Source organism: Girardinichthys multiradiatus, chromosome 20 (assembly GCF_021462225.1).
Source record: "Girardinichthys multiradiatus isolate DD_20200921_A chromosome 20, DD_fGirMul_XY1, whole genome shotgun sequence".
Lineage (NCBI taxonomy): Eukaryota > Metazoa > Chordata > Actinopteri > Cyprinodontiformes > Goodeidae > Girardinichthys > Girardinichthys multiradiatus.
Window position 1 is genome coordinate 34,382,015 of NC_061812.1, and position 24,777 is coordinate 34,406,791.

The 24,777-nt window shown below is 40.4% G+C and overlaps 1 protein-coding gene across 5 annotated transcripts in view; it reads left to right on the forward strand.

Annotated features, from left to right (window-relative positions):
- Positions 1-24,777, forward strand: part of LOC124856168 (plexin-A1-like) — a 271,437-nt gene that overhangs the window by 53,360 nt on the left and 193,300 nt on the right. For all 5 annotated transcript variants that reach the window (XM_047346406.1, XM_047346402.1, XM_047346404.1 and 2 more), the window contains exon 3: positions 8,294-8,476. In XM_047346406.1, coding sequence (XP_047202362.1) covers positions 8,294-8,476 — 183 coding nt within the window. The remainder of the gene's footprint in view (positions 1-8,293; positions 8,477-24,777) is intronic.

Below are 24,777 nucleotides of genomic sequence, written 5' to 3' on the forward strand. Positions count from 1 at the left end.
AAAGGTTTGTTAAAGAACACTGTTGAACAAGCAGCATCATGAAAAACAAGGAAAACAGCAGCAAGGTCAGGCATAAAGTATAAAGCAGGGTTAGGAGTCAAATAATTTCTCAAGAACTGAACATTCCAAGGAGCGCAGCTCAATCCATCATCTGAAAACAGAGTATGTCACATCTGCAAATCTACCGAGACATGGCTGTCGTCCTAAACTGACAGGCTGAATAAAGAGTGCATTAATTAGAGAAGCAGCCAAAGAAGCTCATCATAATCTCTGCAAAGATGTACCGCTCAGGCGGACAGCTATTAGTTGTTCACTTCACACATCTGGTCTTTATGGAAGAATGGCAAAAAGAATACCATTGTTAAAATAAGTTTAGGAAGACATGCCTGCAGTTTGCTACAAATCGTGTACTGGACACAGCAAACGTGGGAGAAAGTACTTTGAAAGTCAGATGAGACGAACATTCAAATTGTAGTCATCCAAAACACTGTGCGTGGAACAAGACCCACATAGTTTAGGGTGTTGACGGTTTAACCCTAAACGCAACAACCAGCTGGAGAAGCATGGTGGTGGCTGCATCATGTGGACGATAACGTGGAGATTGTTTTCTGTAGCAAGAACAGGTAAGCGAAAGGTAACTACAAAGTATTCAGGGGGTAAATACTAATGTGCACTGCATTTTCAATTTTTCATGTTTAAAACATTTTGTAAACAACAAGTAATTTTCCCTCCACATCACAAAACATCCCAATAAAATACACTGGTGGTTGTGGTTGTCACATGAGAACATTTGGTAAGGTTCAAGGGATTATTGATCCTTGTGGAATGCACACTATACTATTTCTATATCTCTCCATTTGTTGTGGCCTAAATATGTGTTGACAGCTTTTGGAAGCAGTGCTTTGAAGACGAGCCAACTCTTCAAGGTTTTCAAGGTCTGCTTGGAGTGCACCCAACACTGAAATTACCCCACTGCACCCCATAAATCGGAAATGGGTGCAATAGTCTCATTTTGTAAATTATTCAGTGAGGATCAGGTAACATCTTTTAGAAATTGTAGAGGTTCAACAATGACTTCCTATTTCTTCTGTACATTAAATCTAGAACTGGAAAATGTTTATCTAGAACCCATTAAGAAATTACTATAAAGTCTTATTCCATCATAAGTTTGTTGAAACCTTTAAGACAAAACCAAAGTTGTTTTTCTTCGTCCGTCTGCATGTTCTGGAGCTCTGATGTTGTAATGAAGAAACGTTTTAACATTTTACTATTTTAGGCCCACAAGCTTGAATGCATTTTACTAGAACGTTATATGATAGATGGACACAGAGTAATGCATACCTGTAGGAATCTGGAAAGTGTGGCATGCACCCTAATTAGGTAATTTCTGAAGACAATTTGCTCTGGATTTTATTTCGGGGTATCAGTCTCAAGGGGGCACACCAAATGTTTTAGATTTCCATCTGTAAAATAAGTAAAAAAGGCATACCTAAGTGTTAACTATGTGACCATCAGACATACATTGCTGGTTTTTGCCTTTAGCCTATAAATCCACTCCAGATATGCTTGCAGGCAAATGCACTCCAACCAGTCAAAAGTTTTAGATACACGTTCTCACTTAATGGGTCTCTTTATTTTTATGAGATTCTCATCAAAACTGTGAATGAACACACATGGAACTATATAGTAAACAGAGTGAAATAACTCTAAAAACGTTTATATTTTAGATTCTTCAAAATAGCCGCCCTTTGCTCTGATTAATGCTTTGCTTTTAGTATTCTCTCCATGAGCTTCATAAGGAGGTCACTTGAAATAGTTTTCCAAAGAGTCTTGAAATAACTTCTCAGAGGTTCACTGACAGACGACCAAAGGTTAATATAAAACATATTTAAAGTTATTTTGCAATTTTTCGTTTGCTAAATAATTTCACATGTGTTCATTCACGGTTTTGATGCCTTCAGTGAGAATCTAAGTACAATGCAAATAGTCTTAAACATAAAGAAAACGTTTGAATGCAAAAGACTTGTGACTGGTAGTGTATATAAAATCTGGTTTAAAAACAAGGCTTCAAAGGAGCATCTCCTGCAGTTTGTTTTCCTTTTTTTTTTTTTACTGTCCACCTCTTTATAACTTTCACGTCATGATCACTCACACACACGCTCATGGAAGTAGTCCAATTTGAGCACATGCACAGAGGAAAACCTAATTTCGGTACATGTTATGATTGTGGGTGTATCTTGAAACATTCCTGATCGTTTAAGATCATTCTTGAAACATGTCTGGTCCCATGAAGAAGAAAGAGCTGTTGATGCATGAGTGCATGCAGAAAAGCACACACAGATGAATTTGTAACACTATCAGTAATGCTGTACTGTGTCCCACAATTTTTAGCAGGCAGCTCTTCATGTTAGTATTTATTTCCTTGTACAAACAGCTACATAAAGGGACACATAGCACCAGTTAAAGGCAACATGCTGTCCAGTTTATTTGCATGACGTTGAATGAGCGCTTTGTGTTTTACTCTCACCCTTATTAGCTGTGATCCACAGCGGTGTGTCCGATTAGCATCCTGTATATAAGCTTGTGTTGTATTCTGCTGTTTCTGTATATTTAACTGACATGAGTTGTCATGTTGACAGATCCTAGTAGAGGATAGGGTGATGTCTACCGAGACATACACTCACCGGCCACTTTATTAGGTACACCTTGATAGTACTGGGTTGGACTCCCTTTTGCCTTCAGAACTGCCTTAATTCTTTGTGGCATAGATTCCTCAGAGAGTTTGGTCCATATTGACATGATAGCATCACATAGATGCTGCAGATTTGTCGGCAGCACATCCATGATGCGAATCTCCCATTCCACCACATCCCAAAGGTGCTCTATTGGATTGAGATCTGGTGAATGTGGAGGCCATTTGAGTAACTCATTGTCATGTTCAAGAAACTAGTATGAGATGATTCGTGCATTATGACATGGCGCGTTATCCTGCTGGAAGTAACCATCAGAAGATGGGTACACTGTGGTCATAAAGGGATGGACATGGTCAGCAACAATACTCAGGTACTCAGGTGTGGCGTTGACACGATGCTCAATTGGTACTAAGGGGCCCAAGGTATGCCAAGGAAATATCCCCCACGCCATTACACCACAACCACCAGCCTGAACCGTTGATACAAGGCAGGATGGATCCATGCTTTCATGTTGTTGAGGCCAAATTCTGACCCTACAATCCGAATGTCGCAGCAGAAATCGAGACTCATCAGACCAGGCAACGTTTTTCCAATCTTCTATTGTCAAGTTTTCGTGAGCCTGTATGAATTGTAGCCTCAGTTTCCTGCTCTTAGCTGACAGGAGTGGCACCCGGTGTGGTCTTCTGCTGCTGTAGTCCATCTGCCTCAAGGTTCGATGTGTTGTGGGTTCAGAGATGCTCTTCTGCATGCCTTGGTTGTAACGAGTGGTTATTTGAGTTACTGTTGCCTTTCTATCAGCTCAAACCAGTCTGGCCATTCTCCTCTGACCTCTGGTATCAACAAGGCATTTGTGCCCACAGAACTGCCGCTCATTAGATATTTTCTCTTTTTCGGACCATTCTCTGTAAACCCGAGAGATGGTAGTGCGTGAAAATCCCAGATCAGCAGTTTCTGAAATACTCAGACCAGCCCATCTGGCACCAACAACCATGCCACGTTCAAAGTCACTTAAATCACCTTTCTTCCCCATTCTGATACTTGGTTTGAAATGCAGCAGATTGTCTTGACCATGTCTGCATGCCTAAATGCATTGAGTTGCTGCCATGTGATTGGCTGATTAGAAATTTACGAGCAGTTAGACAGGTGTACCTAATAGAGTGGCCGGTGAGTGTATTTTTCTGACTCACTATGTTAAAGAAGTGACAATAATAGAGGAATGATTCAGTCACTTCCTTCGGCCCACTTCAGCCAGCACACATCAGCAGTCGGTCTGTGTTACTGTGTATAGACATGTGTTTGGTACCTTGAATATTTCAGTGCGTTGCAGTATAAAGTAGGTGAAGCAGCTCCACCCATGAGGAAATGAACACCCCATCGTCTACTAACATGACTTGTTTTTTTAAAGGCTTAGCTTGTTGTCAATATGTGTTTGCAGTCCCTTGCAGTATTAGCTCTGTTTAGGTCCCATATTTCTCTGTGACCTTCAATATCGGCAAACGAGTCAACTGGGTAGTCTTTGAATCTTTGTTATCTGCCCTGTACACCGGGGCCACCATAAATCTTACATGGATTTTGTTTAAAATTGGTCCCATAAATAAGGTTTTCTGTAGGTGCTTTTTGATACACGCACAAAAATATAGAATACACACTTACTAAATGTAGTATTTTACCTATTATGAATATTGTATCTTTTTGCTGTTAGGCTCTTTAAAGAGTAACACAGCTATGGCCTGCTAGCAAGGCTATCTGCTCAGGTAAAAGACATGCAGTCAACTGATTACTAGACACGGTGCTTGTAGCTCACTGGTTGTAGTGTCAAAACAACGTTACCTTCATTTTTGTATTACTTTATTTTTCAAGCAGGACAAGCTTGAAAGCCAGCGTCAGTGTTGTTTTTCATGATGGATGAAATAGAATAAAACCTAATTTCTAAAATGTCATAAAATGTGACAGGAAAATCTAGAAAATTGAGATTGGAACAGTATGTAATCTTGAAATGGAAAAGTTGTAGGAACCCTAAAAAATGTTTTATAAATGCAGATAAAAAAAGTTGAACTTCTCCTTCAATAATAGCCAGTTGTATGAGAATCCAATTGGAAAATCAAAACAAGAAACCTCCTCTTCTTCATTTGTATCTGTCTGCTGCCAAAGTCAGTTGAAGGTTGTAGACTTTAGGTCTTCCCTTACTGGCTCTATGAAAAACTGCTGAACTTTAAATACAGTCTTCAGCCAATAACCCACAAAAACCACAGGGAGAAATACTCTTTCCACCATAGCCATTGGCCCTAAATCTCATGGGAATTTGTTGTTGGGTTAAATTGTATAAAGGTTGCCCCTGTAAAAGGGTGACTATCCTCAAGGGAATTGTCTTTTATTCCTTGCTTGTTTAAAGCTTCCAGATTGCAGGGGAAGGAGAGAACTTTTACCTTCATGTGCCCCAGAGAGACTATACAGGCTGTGGTGTATACTTATTAGTGTGTCATGTATTGATGTAAGGGGGGTTGACCCTTTTGGGGTCTTGTGGATTCTGTACACTGTGGTTTTAGGAGCTACGATGATGGATTGACCCTTTTAACTTGTGTCCCTCAGGCTCTGATGTCATGGTTGCGTTTTTGTGTGCAGTTGACAGATTTCTTACATGACTATAAAGTTGTTGCTCCTAGTTGTATCTAATCTGAAGATGAAAGTTATTTTGCTTGTGGCAGAATCTGTTTATAAAGGATACTTTTGATTAAATGTTTGTGTTGGTGTTTACATGGCAGGATTATCAGACCACATTGTTGTAGCGAGGATGTTGTCAGTCATCTTCAATCTGACGGGGAGAAATTACCCCTCAGGCATCAGTGGTTACAGAACAATGTTTCAAGTTATAGCTGTGTGTTTCTATTACTTAAACACACCCCTCACATAAGAGCAGAAATTATATTGTTTTGGGAAACATTGGAAATATTTGTGTAGAAAAACTAGTTTGTAGAGATAGGTAAGACAGGACAAAGCCTTGACACTTGAGGGGTCAGAGGTGACTTGGAGCAATTAGAGGAAAACAGGGCCATGAAAAAGGATTCAGACCCCATTTTAGGGGTTTTATGTGATAGAGTGGATTTTATTTCAGGCTATGACGGTAAAGGTGGCTGCTTACAAATGCTCACCCCACATAAGCTTTTCATTTGTATAGAATATTGATTACCATGTATCATTTTCCTTGCAATTCATAATAAGCACTACTTTGTTGCTCTATCACATAACATCTTAGTGAGATACAGTGGAGTTTGTGGTTGTGACATGACAAAATGGGAAAGCTTTAAGGCTACAAACAGTAACAAAGCTTAGTGAGAGTTCCTAGGTTCCTATTGCAGCCAGAAGCAGGCTTCAAAGATAGTGAGAATGTCGAAAAACGCAGAAGAAGGCTTTATTGACGTTTGCTGAGCTGCAGGCAATTTAGGTAGATCATTCGAGAGAGAGTGTGCGGAGGAGGGAGGTGTTATCTTTTCTCCTGTGTGGATCAATCAGATGATGTAGTGATAAGTCTGTGGATTACACTGTTATTTACACACTCCCCAAGTGTAAGTGTATGTGTGTACTCGCTGTGTACTCTGAATAACTCACTGACGGCCATTCGGTTTTGATGCTGTTCCTCTGCTCGATATGACTCCCGTCGGTCACAGTTTGGCTAAAGCAGCATCTGAAATGAATCAAACTGTGTGCAACTTCCATTCCCTGTCATAATCAGGATCCCTTTTTATTAGACTGAGACGGAACCTGTTATTTTGCTATAAATATTCATTTGCGATCCAAAGTAATGCTACATGTTTAAAAACATAAATCTATAAGGAAGATTTTTCTTCCAGAAGATGATTTGAAAAACTCTAAATATTGCTGTGAGTAAAAAAAAATAAACTCCCAACTTAATCGCTAATCCAGCCATACAAAATAATAGCCTGATTCCAGGAAAATGTCTAGAATAGTACAAAATGAGTTTGTTTAACAAGTCATTCATCATCAAACGAAAGGATTCATTCATTTTGGCACTTGAACTCTTTTTAATGCATTATGGGCTGAGTGTGTCTTTAGTGACTGGTTAAGGGATCACATGGGTCAATGAACTGCCTTGGGTGATGTGCCCCTCGTGATATTGGAATGCTCCCGATATTGTCACATGATCGCGGTGTCACCACCATGACTGAACACTGCAGAGGAAAATAGGTTTTGCATGGAGGGATGGTGATTGTGAGAATGCAATTGCGGTATGAATGGCTCTTTTATTTGAATAGCCTATTTACTGTGTTAGGCAATTGAATCAAAAGCATTAATGTTAGATAGGAGGCCAATAGGTTTCACTGCAATTCCCACTGGGTGATAGAAATTAGCTCCATGTGGACCGGAACACAGCTTGGGTGCTTTTAAGATCTGGATATGGATTCTAGGGGTGCTTAGGATGAAGTGCTCTAGCTCCTGGGCCTGAGTGGACTTTTTGTTATGTCTTCTCCTCTTTTCTCAATAAGTATTTAAAGGATTAAAGGAATATTCTGGTTTGTTTGAAGTGTGGTTTTTCTGAAGTACCTATGAGACATAGGTATTTTACCTGCAGTAGTGATCAGTCAGCACGCGAGTTTAGGACAGCATGGACTGAGACATGAGAGAAATGGTGTTGAACAGTACTCAGTAAGGGACCACCAGAAAAGCACAACTTCTTTCTTTATTTAAACAACTCAAATTTTTATAGCTTCGTTGTCATTGAATGTGTTTGTTTTCACTCATCAGATTTGCATGAGAAAAACAATGGACCTCATCAAAATATACTAAGAATGTAAAAGATTTTGATTTATTTGGATGTTTTTTGTAAAGGTTTAATCTGCCAAAACCAATTACTCTTTTAAGCGTATAACATAATATAAAGAACTACATTGGTAATAAGTTTTTTTCCAGTTTTCCTGAGCTGAGGTAAAGTCAAATGCAGTGTGAGTGGTTGATGTAAAGTTTCGCTAATGTTTTAAATGATGACAGTGATTAGAGTTTATACAGTATAAATTGAGTTTAACATCCTTTTTTACCAATTCACAAAGTTAGGAGGGTTAGTACAGTTAGCAAGGATAGTGTTACTAAAACAGCAGTCAATATTTCCAAATCCAGCATGTTTTACGATAGACGGGTGGAAACTGTTCTTCTTTCAGCCTTACTGTTATCTGCTTGAAAGTCTTGCTCTCTCTCGCTCTCTTGTAGCCTGAATGATTCTGAATGTTCTAGAAGCTAAAGTTTAAAGTTTCAGTTTAAAGGGCTTGTTACATCTCTGTTCTTCCTTTGACTATTTATAGCTAACTGAATCGTCTTTTCTCAGTAACGGTGTCCACACCAAAGGCTACTGTTGTAGTGCTGTCTTAGTTTTTCACAGGCCAAAAAAAGATTAATGTATTGGGTTTCTGACTTGCTGGTCAATGTTTGATACAGTAATCTGAAAATCAGCCAGTTCTGGTCAGGAGATGATTTGGTAATTGTCTCTTTTACTGTAAATAATTGGTTTAAGATTTTTTTCTGCTGTTATCCTGAAAAAAATTACAAAAAGTGTTTTGCCTTATTTTTGGCGTTTTGTCTTCCCTCTGCAGCCCCTGCAGATAGATGACAACTTCTGTGGACAAGACTTCAACCAGCCTCTTGGAGGGACCAGTACCATTGAGGGCATCCCTCTTTTCGTAGACAAAGATGATGGCATGACTTCGGTGGCTGCCTATGACTACCGTGGCAACACAGTGGTGTTTGTTGGTACACGCAATGGAAAACTGAAGAAGGTAAGAGTGATTGGTTGTTTATTCTGATGCTCTGAATGGTACAAACTGAAGGGCTGCTGTTTGTCTTTGTTGTCTCGATTTACTTTGAGCCCAACCGCTTATGGCTGTAAACAGTTTTAGCCCTCATTTGCTGATCTATGAAATGAGAGGATACAATTTCTGTTAAAAACATCTGATATTCCTTGTAAAGCATTGTCTGTGCCTCTGTGTCAGTGAACAGAAAAAGTACCCGATGACAAATTTGGCAACTGTTTGGACAAATACCAGCCATTTTCCTTTAAGAACAAAGACTTGAGCTGTCTTTGCATCCGTGAGCTAGAAATATGAGTTCTTCTTACAATTTACATGTAAATACATTGGAAAATCGCTGTACTATGTCAGCAAATTGGGGTTATAAATTCTAATTATTTCTAAACATATTATCTGAGTATATCTATTTTATAATTATGGTTTTCTCTGATAACTGAAGAGGGTCAGTCTTTATTCTCTGTAACCACAGGGGTTTCCTTGTAGATATCCTGACACTAATCTCAAATTTAGCCCCACAATTATTGTTGCATAGACACTAGCAGGTTATAGAAAGATTGAGCATTCTTTAAGCCAGTTGTGAAACAATTGCACTCCTTTTTCTGTAGCGAATGGATGATTATTACAACCGTGCGTGTCAACTGCAAGTTTTGTTTTTGTGATTGTACGGTAGATAGACATGGACTTTGACACAGTTATTCCTTTCGTATAATTTGAATGTTTAAGACTTTCTGTGTTCAGTTTATAAAGAAAAGGACTCATGTAAATGGCAGCTCATTAGAATTCAACCCGTTTCCCTCCTCGCTGCTCAAGACCTGTCATCCATTCAAAACTATGAATGTATAATCAGGCTGTGTTTGTGTGCTTTTAACGCCTGTTTGCGTATGCATGTGGCGTTTGTGTGTTTGTCACTCAAAGTATGTGCAATAATGCATTCTCCGGTGATGCCGTGGGTTTGTATGTGCGTGTCTGTTTATGTTTATGAGGAAGAAGACAAACTTTACAAGTTGACTAAGATTTGGTGCTTTGCAATTGTCAGCGTGACGCCCCATTCACTTAGCCTGGCAACAACTGCTTTATTTCCTCAGCTGTTCTCACGTGGCTTTTTCTCTGCGCTGTTATGCATGCTGGTTGAGGTATTTTTGCGTGTGGAACCTCACTTGGGAGAAGCAGGTTGTTGTTGTGTTGCTCTCGTGTGCGTCAACAACAAAGATAAGAAGCTTGCAGTTCTTTTGGCTGCCTCAGAAAGTACGGGAACAAAAGGATATCATCTTGGAAAAGATATGACAGAATATTCTGAAAAACACTAGTATACAAAGCCTTATGCACACACACACATACTAACAGTCTGGAACTCTCAGTAGCCATGAAGTCCTAAAATGCATGGCTGAATTAATAGGTTTTTTAGTTGCACTTTTAGAGGAAAAAAAATGGAAGGATTGATTGAAAGGCTGAGGTAAAAACAAGAGGTGTGTGAAAAATTGTTCTTTCTTTTAAGGATCCTAGAGCATCTTTCTTTTTTTAATAACCCTTCCAGTACACTACTTCATTTTCCCTTAGATTCATCTTCTGATTCATCATTTGGGCAGACTGGAGAGCTTTGATAACCCGTGTCATCTCCTTTCAGTCTATTTTTAATTAACAATGATGTTCAAGGTTGTCCAGAGCAACAAAGCAGTGGCATAAACAACATGTTTAAAGCGAGCACTAATGAAGTCCCTTTGTGCTCTGCTTGACACACTCACTCTCAGCGACATTCACTTGGGAAGCTTTCACTAATGAGTCGGGGTTTGATGGGACACAGATAGAAGACATGTAGAAACAGGAAGAACGATAGAAAGGTAAGACAGATAAAGAAAGCTTTAGTAGATGGAGGAAAGAAGAAGGTGATAAAAATGGGTGATGTCCACTAATTCTAGGAGTCATCTCGACAATGTTGTGGTCAAAGACATCGTTGTAAAAGTATTCACACCCCTTGAGGTTTTCCACATTAGAACCACAAAGCTCAATGAATTTTCCTGGGCTTTTATATGACAGAAAAACAGGAAGTAGCACATTAGTGTGTTGTCTAATTAGTAAATAGTCAAACTGTGTGTAACTCAGTAATAGCAGTATAAATACAGCTGTAGTGTTAGACTCCAAGCCTACCAAACCAAGGCTGTCCACCTCAGCTGACAGGCCTATGAAGGAAAAAAATGAATCAGAGAACCAGGGAACTGTGGAGCAGCTGCAGAGATCTACAGCTCAGGTGGGAAAGTCTGCTGACAGTATTTGTGCCCTCATAAATCGGACTTTTTAAAAAAAAAAGTGTCAAGCAGAAGGCCATTGTTTAAATAAATACACAAGACGTTCTGTGTGCAGTTAGCTATTTGCCATGCAGGAGACACAGCTAGCTTGTGGGAGGAGTTGCTGTAGCCAGATGAGACAAAAAAAGAACTTTTTGGGATATTTTGCAAACCACCCTTTTTAGAGTGTAATTAATTAACAACTGATAAAATAAGTCATTTTCATCCCACTTCCCAATTATTCACTACTTTGTGTTGATCTATTGAACAAAAATCCCAATAAAATGCGTTGTTTGTGGTTGTAATATGATGGGTATGGGTTTCAGTGGGTTTTAAGAATTTTGCATGGCTCTGCTTGGCTCAGCTGCTCATTGGTCACTGCCTTTCTGCCAACTGCATATTAGCTCCTTAGTCTCCGTTTCTGTCTGAAGAGCTGCTTTATCAGAGTCACTGCTGTACACATGAAATATTAATTAATGAAAAAAATTGGACGAATGGCCACTTCTGCACTTTCCAGCGTTTTCAAGCATTGACAATAAAAGGGCATTGACCATGACGGTAACACACTTGCACACATATGCAGAGTCCCTATAGGTGGTCTGAGGGGGTTGAGACAAAAAGAGAGCCTTCAAGTCGATAGTCCAATACCTAATTGTGCTTTTTTTGTTTGATGCTGTGCACACATTTACACACAGACAGGACTTAGGATTTCTCAGCTGTGCGCACCATCAGGGGGCAATGTAAGCCATCTGTTATGTGCAGCCTTTGTGCCAGGTGGTCAGAACCCCAAGTGTCTGCAGGGTGTCTGTTGTGGCTGTGCCAGGCTAAGGTGGTCAGGTGCAGAGATGCTGCCTGATGCCTATTCAACAGTGGATCAGTGAGGGTAACCCCCATCTTCTGATGATGAAGCACACTATCACCATAGAAGACTGGTTTTTCTGGCAGGAACTGGAAACAAGATGGTTCAGTAAGGTTGAAACCTTATAACCTTCCTCAAATGTGCAAAAAAAGACAAACAATACCCTGACTAGAACACAGTTAACTGATAGGAACAACAATGATGACATTTTTGAACTCAAATTTTTGTATCTATCTCTTCTGCATGTCAAATTGGGCTTTCTCTGTTGAACAAAATTTTGATTATTATTTTTCAGATTCGTTTAAGTAAAATTTGTGCCTGGAAACAAAAATCTATTTTCTGAGGAAACAAGAAAAGAAAATTGAAATCACAAAAGGTTTGAACTCCCACTTCAGAAGTGTAGCTAACGCAGCACAATCTATTGTAATGGTTGGTTTCTCATAACAGTGGTGACGCCAGATAATTCAACTCTGAGCAGGAAGCATGTATAAGGCTTTTGTTTTTGTTCATGGGTTTTTAAGGCTACAACCTGAAAAATCAGGGCTCCCATTGGTCAGCCATCCTATGTGCCACTTTGAGTTGTCTGTTGTTTTCCATAGCCAAGAGCCCTATTCTGTGCGATGTCTATGTACAAGGGTCTCAGCGTGTCACTGTATTTATTAGCAGGAAGATTATAAATTGTTTGTTTGAGCTGCTAGGTAAATTTCCTTTTGTTCCAGCCATACCAGCGGTGGGTACTTGGGGTAAACCAGTCCTGTGTGGGCATGATGTTGCTTTGGCATAAGACCAACATGACCACTCCTTGATGACCAATCCATGCTGATGTCAAATGTCATACATAAGAATCATGAACCCTGACATGCTGGTACCATAATAAGTAACCATTCCAATCTCATGACAGAGGTTTTGTGCACTCTCAAATCATTTCTAACTCTCACAATCATGTCTAAGAGTTCACAATAGTCTTGATGTACTCCAAAACAATCCCTGCATGAGTCAGCTGAGATCATCCAAGTTTGGCTGTTTTGTTTGGGTCCATTGTAAGGGAGACCGTGATGTTCTTAGATATTGCTTTAAAGTAAAGCAGTTCTTGTTTAACATTGCAATTCTATAATTTGGAAGCTGGTATCTCTGGACAATTTTCATCACAATAACAAAAGGTGCCAAAAAGCAATCTGAAGGACCCGCTTGGACACAATATTTGTTAGGCTATTACATTTCAAGGGTCATGCATTCATGCTGGGCATCCTGTTATTGTATTTGGCAGCTTGGATGGAATCTCACTGCCATTGGTAAAAAAAAAAAATATGGACAGAAATCCCAAAGCTCACGGAGAGTGGTGGGAATATTAGGATTTGGTGGGAAAAGAGAAGACGAGGGTAATGTGGCTGGAATCAGTATTGGTGTGATTTGCATTTCTTTCTATGCGTTAAATTGGAATCAACAGTAATGGTAAGGGGTTTCATAGTTATTAAGCTGAGAAATATTAACAGTTTGCCACTTGTGTATTTGACTGTGTAAAGTCACTGACGTTACCTCTGAGACTGTTGGTGTCACCATTAAGAGACCGTGTTATGGCCTAATTGACGGGTGATTGTGATTCTAGTGCATAATGCTGTCTCATCAATGTCCCGTGTGTGTGTGTGTGTGTGTGTGTGTGTGTGTGCTAGTACATGTTTTGTGGTACCCATTTGAATCTAAGTTACTACCTCCCCTTTGCTAAATGCTCTCCTCCCAAATGAGAACAGAACGTTGTGGGAACTCCCTAGTTTTCCCCTTTTCGTAGTATGCAGAAATGATGGCGGAATAGAGTCTGTTTCTATTTGTGTGATGTTTTCTGATGTAAGATGTATCAGTCTGGAAAAACAAAATCATAAATAATTTTCCTGTTTAGTAGGAAAGCTTAGCTTGACTTTCCTCTTTCAGTTTTAGTGGATGTGTTTCATGTCACAGTTTAGCTCAACCACGAGTTGTTTGGCCCGGGCATGGGTACAGAGACTGGCTTTGTGCAGGCGTTTGGTAGCTCTCGGTCATTAGTTCACACAGCGGCACAGGGTCACGCACACACACACAGACACACACACACACACACACACACGCACACCCACGAGCAAACGGAGTATGAGATAGAGATGTAGAAAAGGATGAATGACCGCAGACATGGCAGAGGCCACGGAGGTTAAGACTGGGCGCTCAAAAACATGCTTTATTGTCATCCAGTCTTAACACAATGTTTTCGAATAAATGCACAAACATTTTAAAAACTAATTTTAAATGTCTGTCCTGATTTTCTATGTAGTTGAACTGTGAAATCACAACATGAATGTGACGAACCAGCTTATGCTGTATATCCTATCCACTATGAGAACCCTTCCTGGAGCTTGAACTTTAACCCAATCAAATCGAGCAGAAATCTTTAAGTTATCTCTTTTACACATTCCAGAACATTTGAGTCCAGAAGGACACATCTTTATTCACATGATGGTGCACAAAAAACATCAAATGTATCAATATAAACAAATAGTAAGTAAACTCTATTTATATAGCACCTTTCACAGGACAAAAACTACAAAGTGCTTTACAATAAATACAAGCATAAAAGCATAAATGAAAAGGTAAAAACAGCATACATGCAACATCACAAAGCATAATGCTAGTTAAAAGGCTAACAAAAACAAAGGTTTCGACTGAGCAGGTACGGTCTGAAACATGTTTCTGGCAGGTGTTACAATAATATGTTGCTAATAATTTTGAAGATAAGGAGCAAAACAGCCTAACTTCAAACATGTTGTGTTGGTCCTCAAACCACATCTTCAATGCATTTAATTAGGATTTATGAAATTAAAGGACCCCTCTAGCCAAGACCTACAGCATGCGCTGGGGCGGTTCGTAGCCGAGTGTGAAGCGGCTGGGATGAAGATCAGCTTCTCCAAGTCCGAGGCCATGGTTCTCGACCGGAAAATGGTGGCTTGTCCTCTTCAGGTTGGAGGGGAGTTCCTGCCTCAAGTGGAGGAGTTCAAGTATCTCAGGGTCTTGTTCACGAGTGAGGGAAGAATGGAGCGGGAGATTGACAGACGGATCGGTGCAGCTGCCACAGTAATGGGGGCGCTGTGCCGGTCCGTTGTGGTGAAGAGAGAGCTGAGCCGAAAAGCGCAGCTCTCGATTTACTGGTCGATCTACGTTCCTACCCTCACCTACGGCCATGAACTTTGGGTCATGACCGAAAGAACGAGATCCCGGATACAAGCGGCTGAAATTAGCTTCCTCCGTAGGGTGGCCGGGCACTCCCTTAGAGATAGGGTGAGGAGCTCGGCCATCTGGGAGGGGCTCGGAGTAGAGTCGCTGCTCCTCCACATCGAGAGGAGCCAGTTGAGGTGGATCGGTGATCTATATCGGATGCCTCCTGGACGCCTTCCTCGGGAGGTGTTCCAGGCACGTCCCACCGGGAGGAGGCCCAGGGGGCGGCCCAGGACGCGCTGGAGGGACTATGAGTCTCGGCTAGCCTCAGAACGCCTTGGGCTCCCCCCGGAGGAGCTGGAGAAGGTGTCTGGGGAGAGGGACGTCTGGGCGTCTCTGCTGAGTCTGCTGCCCCCGCGACCCGATCCCGGATAAAGCGGAAGACGACGAGTACGAAATTAAAGGAAAATTATCCATAGTTTCAAAGATATATGGCATGTATATGATTTCAGCCATCTTTTTGTTTGATGTTTGATACCCCCCCAAAACATAAAATAATAAAACCAATTGGCCTCAAAATGTACATAATTTGTTGATCAACTCCTCCTATGTTTAATTTAATCTCCATTTAAACCCAGCTGGTCTGCAAAGGTCTCATAAGTTTGTTAAAGAATATTAGTGGACAAATAGCATCATTATGACCTAAAAATATAGTTAATGGGACCGATTTAACTCTCAACAGTTTTAAAGCAATTGTAATAGGATTAAAAGCAGAAAACAAAAGAACAGGTGCTGGAAAGGGACAACCCTTTTTAAAATGGCAATTAAATATATTTTTGGCCTTATACCTAATCAGACCTAAAATAAAGTATCGCCATGTTACTGAAGTAATGATTCTTTGCAAACCAACAATCTGACCTACATTTTTCCATCTCCAAGATGCTGTAATCAGCTGTGAAAACTTGAGATATTTCTTTGAGTCAGAGCTCTGGTTTGAGAGACCTGCAAAGGGGGGTACATACCCTGCTTTAATGATCGAGGCATTTTTTCATTGTGCAATAACACAAAGTACAAATGTAGTTATTATAAAGTGACATACTAGCCTTCTCTATACTAAATTTGTCTCCATATGTGTGTGCATATGTGTCTCCCACTGAAGCATGTGGATATCAATTAGCTCTCATCATTGCCAGCCTGAGTCTTTCTCCCATCTGCTGGAATGTCCTCACATGTGGCTACAGTCAACCCAGAGAAGAACACAATCTTCCTGTGAATGACGTCTTCAGCACACTCGTCCACAGAGGCATGGTCAAGCCTATAGATTGGCATTGCAGTATTTCACACCGGGAACACAGAATGTGGCTAGTCACTTCCAGATACAATGCTTTGAAAAAGTATTTGCTCCCTTACTTTTTTTTGTGACAGCTCAAATGATCAAAAAATGCACTTTCAAATATAACCTGGATAAACACAGATTTCATTTATTAGGGAATAAAAGCTCCCCAAACCAACTTCCATTTCGCTAACCATATTTTAAAGTCTGACATGAAGAATCAAACAATCACTTTAAAAGACCAGCAAGATCAGCTCTGACTGACAAATGAAGGTTCTGCAGTTGTCTAGTCAAAGTCTGGATTTAAATCCTATTGAGATGGCGTAATATGACTTTAGACAGGTCCCCTATGGTTCAAGCAATGGTTGTCAATGTCTCTTCTTTCTTTTACCCGACTAGGCCTCTATGTGCCACCTGTTTTATTTAGAAAAGGCAATGATCCTTTGCTTCCTCTCACTTTTTGTTTTCCTTCTCTGTTCCCCGTTTGGTGTGCTGCTTACATTTTGTTTCTTCCCACTCTCTCTGTTTCTATCTCTGATCAAAGATTTTTCTCATTCATAATAGCTGGGACTTTGTATGTGTTGAGAAGAAATGCACTGATCATCTTTTTCTCTCATCATTTTCTCTCATTAAATAGATGAAAAAGAAAGTGCCCCCATAGAAATATACACTTGGCAAGTTTGCATCTGCACAACCTTAATGCTTTTATTCATTTATATCCTAAGACATGGATCGTAGCATCTAAATTGAAAGGGTAGACAGTAATGAGGGGTCCTTCTAAAAAAAAAAAAAAAATTATGCTATCATATCTGCTTGTATCCACCCACACGGTCTCATTAAAACTACCGGCTCTATCTCTGCACCTTTGTCCTACAAAGGCTTATCTCCTGTGATAACCCATACTTCCAGACTCTCTAACAAGCATAGGTGACAAAAAAGAAGAATATGACTTGGCACTCATTTTGGCTAATCTTCATATATATATATATATGTTGTAATCCCAGTGGCAATTATTAAAAGGAATATAAAAAGCACTACGATAAATGTTCAAGGCTAATCACCTTTAAAAAGCAGGATAAGTCACATTGAGCAACAGTGTCGCCTAATGTTACAGAAGATAATGGTGTAGACCTTGATAATCTCATTGCTAATGCAGTTTAGCTCAGTCCAACAGTGTGTGACTGCACTCATTCATCTCTTCTCTGTTCCCTACCCTGATACAACGCTACCAGGGGTTAATGAGCCAAAGTGAGGAGCAGATCAGAGTGGGAAGGAAAGCGCGGAGAAAGGGAGACTGTTGAAAAGAAAGAGCAGAGGAGATGAATAATAAATGTATCACGCTCGGATCCATTTTTTAAGGGAAGATTAGAGGCGTCGGGATGCAAGCTGGGATGCTGACACGATCCAAGTGAGGGAGGCCCGCTCGATTGTAGGTCATCTCCATTAGGCATCTCTGGATGGAACATCAAAGTATTTCTGTCTTTTCATATCTTATATACCTATGTTTCTTCAGACCTTTTCATTTAGTTTTTTTTTCTGATAAGAATTTAACATTGCTATCATGTGTGATTTATTCTGGGAAAATGACTTTTTATCCTTTTTTTAGAGAAGGGAAAATCAAATAGGAAATTCAACATCCGGTCAGCTGTTTGGACCCAATGTTACTGTAACAAGCACACCAGGTGGATGGGAGAAAGCCAGACCTCTGGACATACATCTGCCAGGAATCACAACTTGGGAAGTCAAAAATTAGTATTTTCATGCTACTTAACACTATGCATGGGCATAAGAAGATCATAAGAATTCTACACTATAATAACCTAAGCAAATGTTTAAAAAAATATCTAAAAGTCGAACATCGGCTCAATTCTCATGACTAACAACAACTTTCTGATATTACACCCTTTAACTTCACAGTCAAACTCCCAGGGTATTGTTGCTATTGTTGTAGATTGCCAACTATAATGTTAACACTGCCACTTTTATTAAATCAATGGTGAAAGTAATGAGCTCCAATTAGGCTGTACAATGCATTGCACAACTATCATCACAGCAAAATCAGTGTGCGCAACATTCATATTGCTAAAGATGTGTCATGCGTCACCCCCCAGCACTTTAAAAAGATTTTAAACCATAGGAACAATGAGATGGAAATTTGTAGTTGTTTTGAAACTATAACTTTATAATAACTGCTATAAACAAAGTTGAATACATCCTGGTGCAGCATGTTTTTGAGTTTTAGTCAACTTGAGGGACACAGCAGGCATAGCTTAGCTTTGATTGTTATTTCACAGGCATACATGGTTTAACATAATATCTCACACACTCATTTAAACTTTCAGGCTCAGCAGCACTCTGTAATGTCCATTAATTTAGAGGAGATTGTTGCCAGATTGCTGCACAGCTCTCCACTACCTATCAAGAACCTTGCGTGTAGGTTGCTCAACCTTTCACCCATAAAGTTTTTTACAGAAGAATAAAACATCCATGGGTAGGAAGCATACTTCAGCAAGACATAGCACTGTGGTGCTTCTTTTAAATATGTGCTAAATAGCTGGATATGAGAAGCTTCTTCAGCTCCATTACATCATATGATGAGTGTGAATATGTGAGTTACTATCAAATCGGCTAATCTACTGTGAAGAATGTAGACAGCGCTGCAGTTCAAGCACACACAGGCCCCTATGGGAAGCGACTGTAGGCGGCTTATCGGATTACTCATTGCGATCCTAATAGATTTTTAAAAGATCGTTTTGATTAGTTCCTCTGCTTTAGTGATGCAGGATGCTTACCGTGTGAGCGTACTGGAGCCACAACACAGTAATACCTTTGCATCCTTGTGTTAAGTCGGTTGGTAGATAACAGTGAGGGTACTGTGGGGGAAATATGTTTTACTTGAAGGGTTACTTGCTGTGTTGCCATATGCTTTGGGGGTATGAAAAGGCCAACATAGGTATCTTGTTATCAGTCTGTACTTCCCTTAAAAGACAGAACGAAATGCACAAACCCCATGCATCCATCATGATGTTGCCTCATCCTGCCTTCTGACGGGTCAGAAAATTACATTAGGACAACAAACCTCAGTGTATTTTAATTGGGATTTTATCTGATAACAAACACAAAGTTTTGCATTATTGTAAAGAGGAAGTCATATGATGCGTAGTCTTTTTTTTTTTTTTACATGCAAAAATCTAACAGGCGTCAGTTATTTAGTCCCTTTACTCTGACATCATTGAAAACATTTTAACTTTCTAAAGGGTTTTCTACTTTCTACAATAGCCACCATTCAGTAAAATTGCCTAGGGATCATCTGTGCCACAGATTCTGAGTGAGCTTTAGGTCTGGACCTTGACTGGGTCATTCTACCACATGAATGTGCCTTCATCTAAATGGTTTCATTATTGCTCTGGTTGTATGTTCGGGGTCACAATTCTGCTGGAAGGTGAACCCCCACCTCAACCCTCAACCAAAACTCTAAACATTTTCCCGGACCTTGCTTAATAAATGCATCCCCACAGCATCATGCCACCACTACCAAGGTTGTCATGGTGTGTTAAGGTTGCTGTGCAATGTAAATTTTTTCCCCACCCATTGGGTCATGCATGTAGGCCAAATAGTTCAATTGTGGTCTCATCTGATCAGAGCATCTTTTCAACGTGCAAACCTGAAACACACCTTCCAGGCCTGCAGAGAACAGCTATATTTAATCTGTTACACACAGCTGGACTTTATTTATTAATTTGGGGACTTCTGAAGGTAAATGGTTGGATTGGATTTTATTGAGGGGTATCAGAGTAAAGGGGACTAAACACAAATATATGTCACACATTTAAAATGTTTACTTTTTTATAGAATTAATAAAACAGGTCTTACATTACACTTCTGCTTCACAATTATGCTCCACATTGCACCTGTCTATTATGTGTAATTACATGAAATAACGGGGAAGAGTTCGAAAGGTATGGATACTTTTGCATGGAACTTTTAGGGTGGCTCATACATTTTTAGTACTGTACAGGGCAACAAGTTCACTCCAATTAGAATATTTATATTTTGTTTACCAGTTAAGAGTGTTGCTGCTGGTGTAGCACTATATAAGGTTTTGTGTTCAGCAGTGCTTGCAGAAAAAGCAGTTAAGAGTTTGTACAGCTGACCCTGTGATGGTATAATTTGCATCCAAGGTCTTAAAAATGAAGAACTGGGCATTTAAGAGGGGGCTCACTGGGCCCAGTTTTATTCACTGTCTTGCAGTGTTATATCTTTTTCACTGCCTCTCTTTGTCCTTGCATCCCTGTTACTTTTCTCCCCATCTGCATTCACTAATCACTGATTGTCTCCTCTTGGTAAAATATTTGCCCATGCTTTTCTTTAGTTTGAATGTTTCAAGCTGATTAATTAGTCATGTGTGCATCCATCTCTCCTCTCTGCCATTTGTCTCTCGTTCCTCCCTCTCTTCTCTCAGTTCACTCAGTTCTTTTCTTCATTTCACTCACACCATCAGTACTCTTTCTGCTCCTCTCTTTCCTCCATGGAGTTGGTCATTAGCTGACTGACGGAGCTGATTGCATCTATTCCCTGGGCTAGTATTTGTTTATGCATCTTTTTAAATCCCCCCCGTTTCACACCCATCTTCTTCCACTTGTGTTCCTTTTACGTTTTCCAGCTTTTTCTCCCTTTATCTACCTACTTTACACCTGCGTTCTTCTCTGTGTTGCTCTTGTCCAATTCTATAAAATATGCTGGCCCTTAAATACTGTTTTGAGCAGCTAAATTAGCCCAGGCGAACTCATGGAAGCTCCCAACAGTGTCCTCCACATCTACTCTGAAACAATAATTGCACACTGTCACTCTAAATTGGCTAACACCAATTAAGCCTTCACTACTATTTTTAATTGGTGATTTAGTCTAGCCACAGTTTGCATTCTTTGTCTCCCTGGAAAAGGTTTAGCTGGCCACCAACAGCCCATGTAGCCATTTTGAAGACCGTTTCCTCCTCTCTATGGGTTTTACAATGGCCGGGCCAGCTACTGACACTGCCAAGATCCAACATGGAGGCCCGTGTGTATGTGTGTGTGTTTGCTTGTTGAAGGGAAGAGTAACAAATGGTAGACAGAAATGATCTTCTCGGTCTAGGCTCCTTCCTCTCCTTCTGCCACCTCTCACACTCCAGCCATCTACACTGTGCTCTCCTTCTCTATTCATGTGTAAGTGTTGGATTAAGCTAATTAAAGTGCTACAAACAGGCTCCCTGAGGAGAGGCTGCAGGCAAACACACCATGCACATTATTAAACGCATGCAGTCGTTAATGAAGGCAAGAGTGCAGGTACATCCAATGAATGAACAGGGACAGAAAGCAATAAGTCAAGTGGACATGCTGTAAAGACATGCATCATTCCTTCGAAGCTCTAAACGTAGATTGAGTTTCTCTTTGCAACCACAAATGGGTAAACGTCTTGGCTATCATTTGCCTTTGAAACCACATTATTTAAAAACTATGTTTTCATTCTCTTATTTTGTAAAGGCAACAATTATGTCCCTTTTCCTGACCTTTTACTTTCAACTTAGTAGTAGTGTTGTTTAAGCATTCATACTTTAGATGTTGAGCTATAGATTATGAAATGCATTACAGAATTATTTTTAAATGAAATGAAATAGCCCTTTAATGTAGCAGCCATGAAGTAAATTCTAGCTGTAGTGTTGTTAGCAGCTAACATTTAGCCTGTCGGTGTATAAGTTATGCATCTTGCATGTCGCCGTGTTTTTTTTTTTTTTTTCCCAAGCCAATGGTGCATTCCATGTGTACTCGGAAGTCTGAATTTCCGACCTCCGAGTTTTCCTGCATGCATGGGAACTTTTTCGATTTCCTCTCTGCGAGTGTGAGGATTAACAGTTTGTTCTCGCAACACTTTGTCCGGTTGTAGAGAAGGAAAGGAAGGGATGGAATGCTGTGTCACGCGGTAGAAATTCCTTCCGGATGTTTCTCCTATCAGGATATCGGATGTGTCTGTAGAAAAGTGCCTGCTTCCAGGGAAACCTATTGGATTACTGATAACCTTGGAATGGATACTACCAGCTCAAAGGGTGTGAAGGAGAAATACAGGTGCACAGGATTTCTCCTCACTGTGCCTAATTCTTTCTTCTTCCTTAGTTGTCAATTGATTTGAAATACATGTGACTGTTTTGCGCTCGGTGCATGTTCTATCACCATCAACTGCCATGATGAGCCGGTTTGACTTTTTGACTGCTCTGATGTTCCCATGAGAACCCTGTTGTGTGATTGTGTAAAGATATCATAACCTTTTTCCAAAATGAGTCAATAAACACACCACCCAAGCACGAACAAGCAGACACAGTAAGTCTCCAATAACATAGGGGTCTCTACTCCAACATGTCTTCAAACCCCCCTGTGTTTCGGGCCTGCTCCTTGGTTGCCACAGCAACAGTAGTCAGGGCAGCCATGGCTGGTGATAGTGAGGAAGACCAGGGGATGATGAGAGGGAAAGGAGGAAAGTCACAGAGAGCATGGATTTTTTGCGATACCATCATGGGATTTACAGTGCAGTCGAAGCGCTGAAACTGGGTTGCCGCTGCAGAAGGAACAATGTGGGGATGGGAAAACTGTAGCGGGGTTGGGAAATAAGTGGGCTTGTAGGTCATGTTTACCCCCGTGCACATCTGTGTGTGTTTGGATCGGGCGAGCGAGCGAGAGAGAAACTGCAGAGACACCACACGTTGTCATGTGCTCTCCATTCATATTCAGTGTTTTCATGTCTTTGCATGGATGTGTTCTTCAATCAGGAATCGGTCTGCTTTACCGCAGGGTCCCATATTAGGTTTGCAGAATATGCACACTTAAAATTAATACTGGACTAAAACTTGCTCTTAAACATATAAATGATTATGCTATCAAACTGAGACTCCATTGTGGAAAAGGTTAAAGAAATGCTCTTGTTAGGGGATATCTCTTCTCAACACACAGGGTACAGAATAGCTCAGAGGAGACTGGATGCACAGCAAACAGGCAGTTAGTGTCAGCACAGCGATGGAAAATCCATAGTTTCATTACAGGCCTGGTGGTATGAATGTGGCCGGGAGGCGACCAGAGCTCCATCACGGGCCCTACGGGAGCCAAAATGGCTGCATTTAGTGATGCAGTGGAGTGAAGTGGAGGCAAGAGGGTCAAGGCTGCCGCTGGGAATAAACACTTAGAGAGACGGGGAAAAAGAAGGCAGATAAAGTTCATGTGCAGTAACCGGCGCAGCTTTTGTTGTGTACTCAATTTAGACAGATTTTGACACGGACTGAAATTATTTTATGAGTATGAGATCAGCTATGTTAATCACAAGATGACTGGTAGTACTAAGAATATACTAATTTACTTTTGAATGCACGACCCCTTCAAATTAAATTGAGTTATGCTTTTAACAGCCTCAGTGTGAACATTTAGCACACTGTTTTACATTAGCTTCTTGGCCTTGAGGCTGGAAAATCAATCATATTTAATCTTGGTCATTATTTTGGCCTTGCCCAATTAAATGAATGTGATCAATATAGAAATGCATTCTCAACCAATGCCAAGCAAAGCAAAAGCTGCTGTTCCACTTGAGACTACCAACTACCAGGAGCACTGGAGGTTCCAAACCTGAATGCACTGGTTCATATATGCAAAAATGCACATATGCAAAAAATCCTGCTATTCTTTGCAGTATTACTATTGCACACACTGACGAGGCAATAACATGCTGTGCAGCCCTATAATATAGATATGCGTGGTTTTATTTTGAGACCAGAAGTGAACTTGTGGCCTACAGTGTTGATCTTGATGTCATGACCACCAAAAATGCCAACTTTTTCAGGCACCCAAACATATAACAATTTGCTATCTCAAAAAATCAAGAAGTGCATAAAAGGCAAAAAGCTGCTTGGAGTTATTGAGGAGGGCCTGACATGAGTTCATCTGGAAGGAGGTTACACCCAGAAGCCCCTCCAGCTATTGTTTGTCCCTTTAGGTAATTAGAGTAAAGAGACATGCTTTAAGGGAAATTTGCTGTCGATTGGTTCTTCTGATAAAGAGCTCGTATTGTAATTGACCTTAAGGAGCAAAAAGCAAAGACCAGGTAAAATGTGTTGCCTGCATTAATGTAGATTGATTTGGAAATGATGTTAAACGTTTCCAATGATGGAGAGAGTAGGAAAATGTTTGAACAGGTGATGGTGATCAATGTTTAAATGAGGCATTTTGTTGTACATTTTTATGCTATCAGCCATTTTTGTGCATTGAATTGTATTGACCCCATGGGCACTCTCTTACCCATTTCTCCGCTGATCTTTTCTAATGTATGAAAACCTGTATTCATTGTCACCTGCTCACCATCAGGTGCACCTAATCAGAGGATATAATGTCAAACCTCAGAAAAACAACCTAATTCCTTAGAGGAAGCACCACATGAGGGATTACAGCAGGGAGCTGCAACAGCAGAGCACAAACACACACACACACACACACAGTCGTAATCAGAGTGATTGCTTGCGACTCTTCTCGTTGCATCATTTCTCTAATGCATTGGTCCTACATCACCCTCTCCTGCTCGGATTGTCCATGTGAGGAACGGTTTTGGG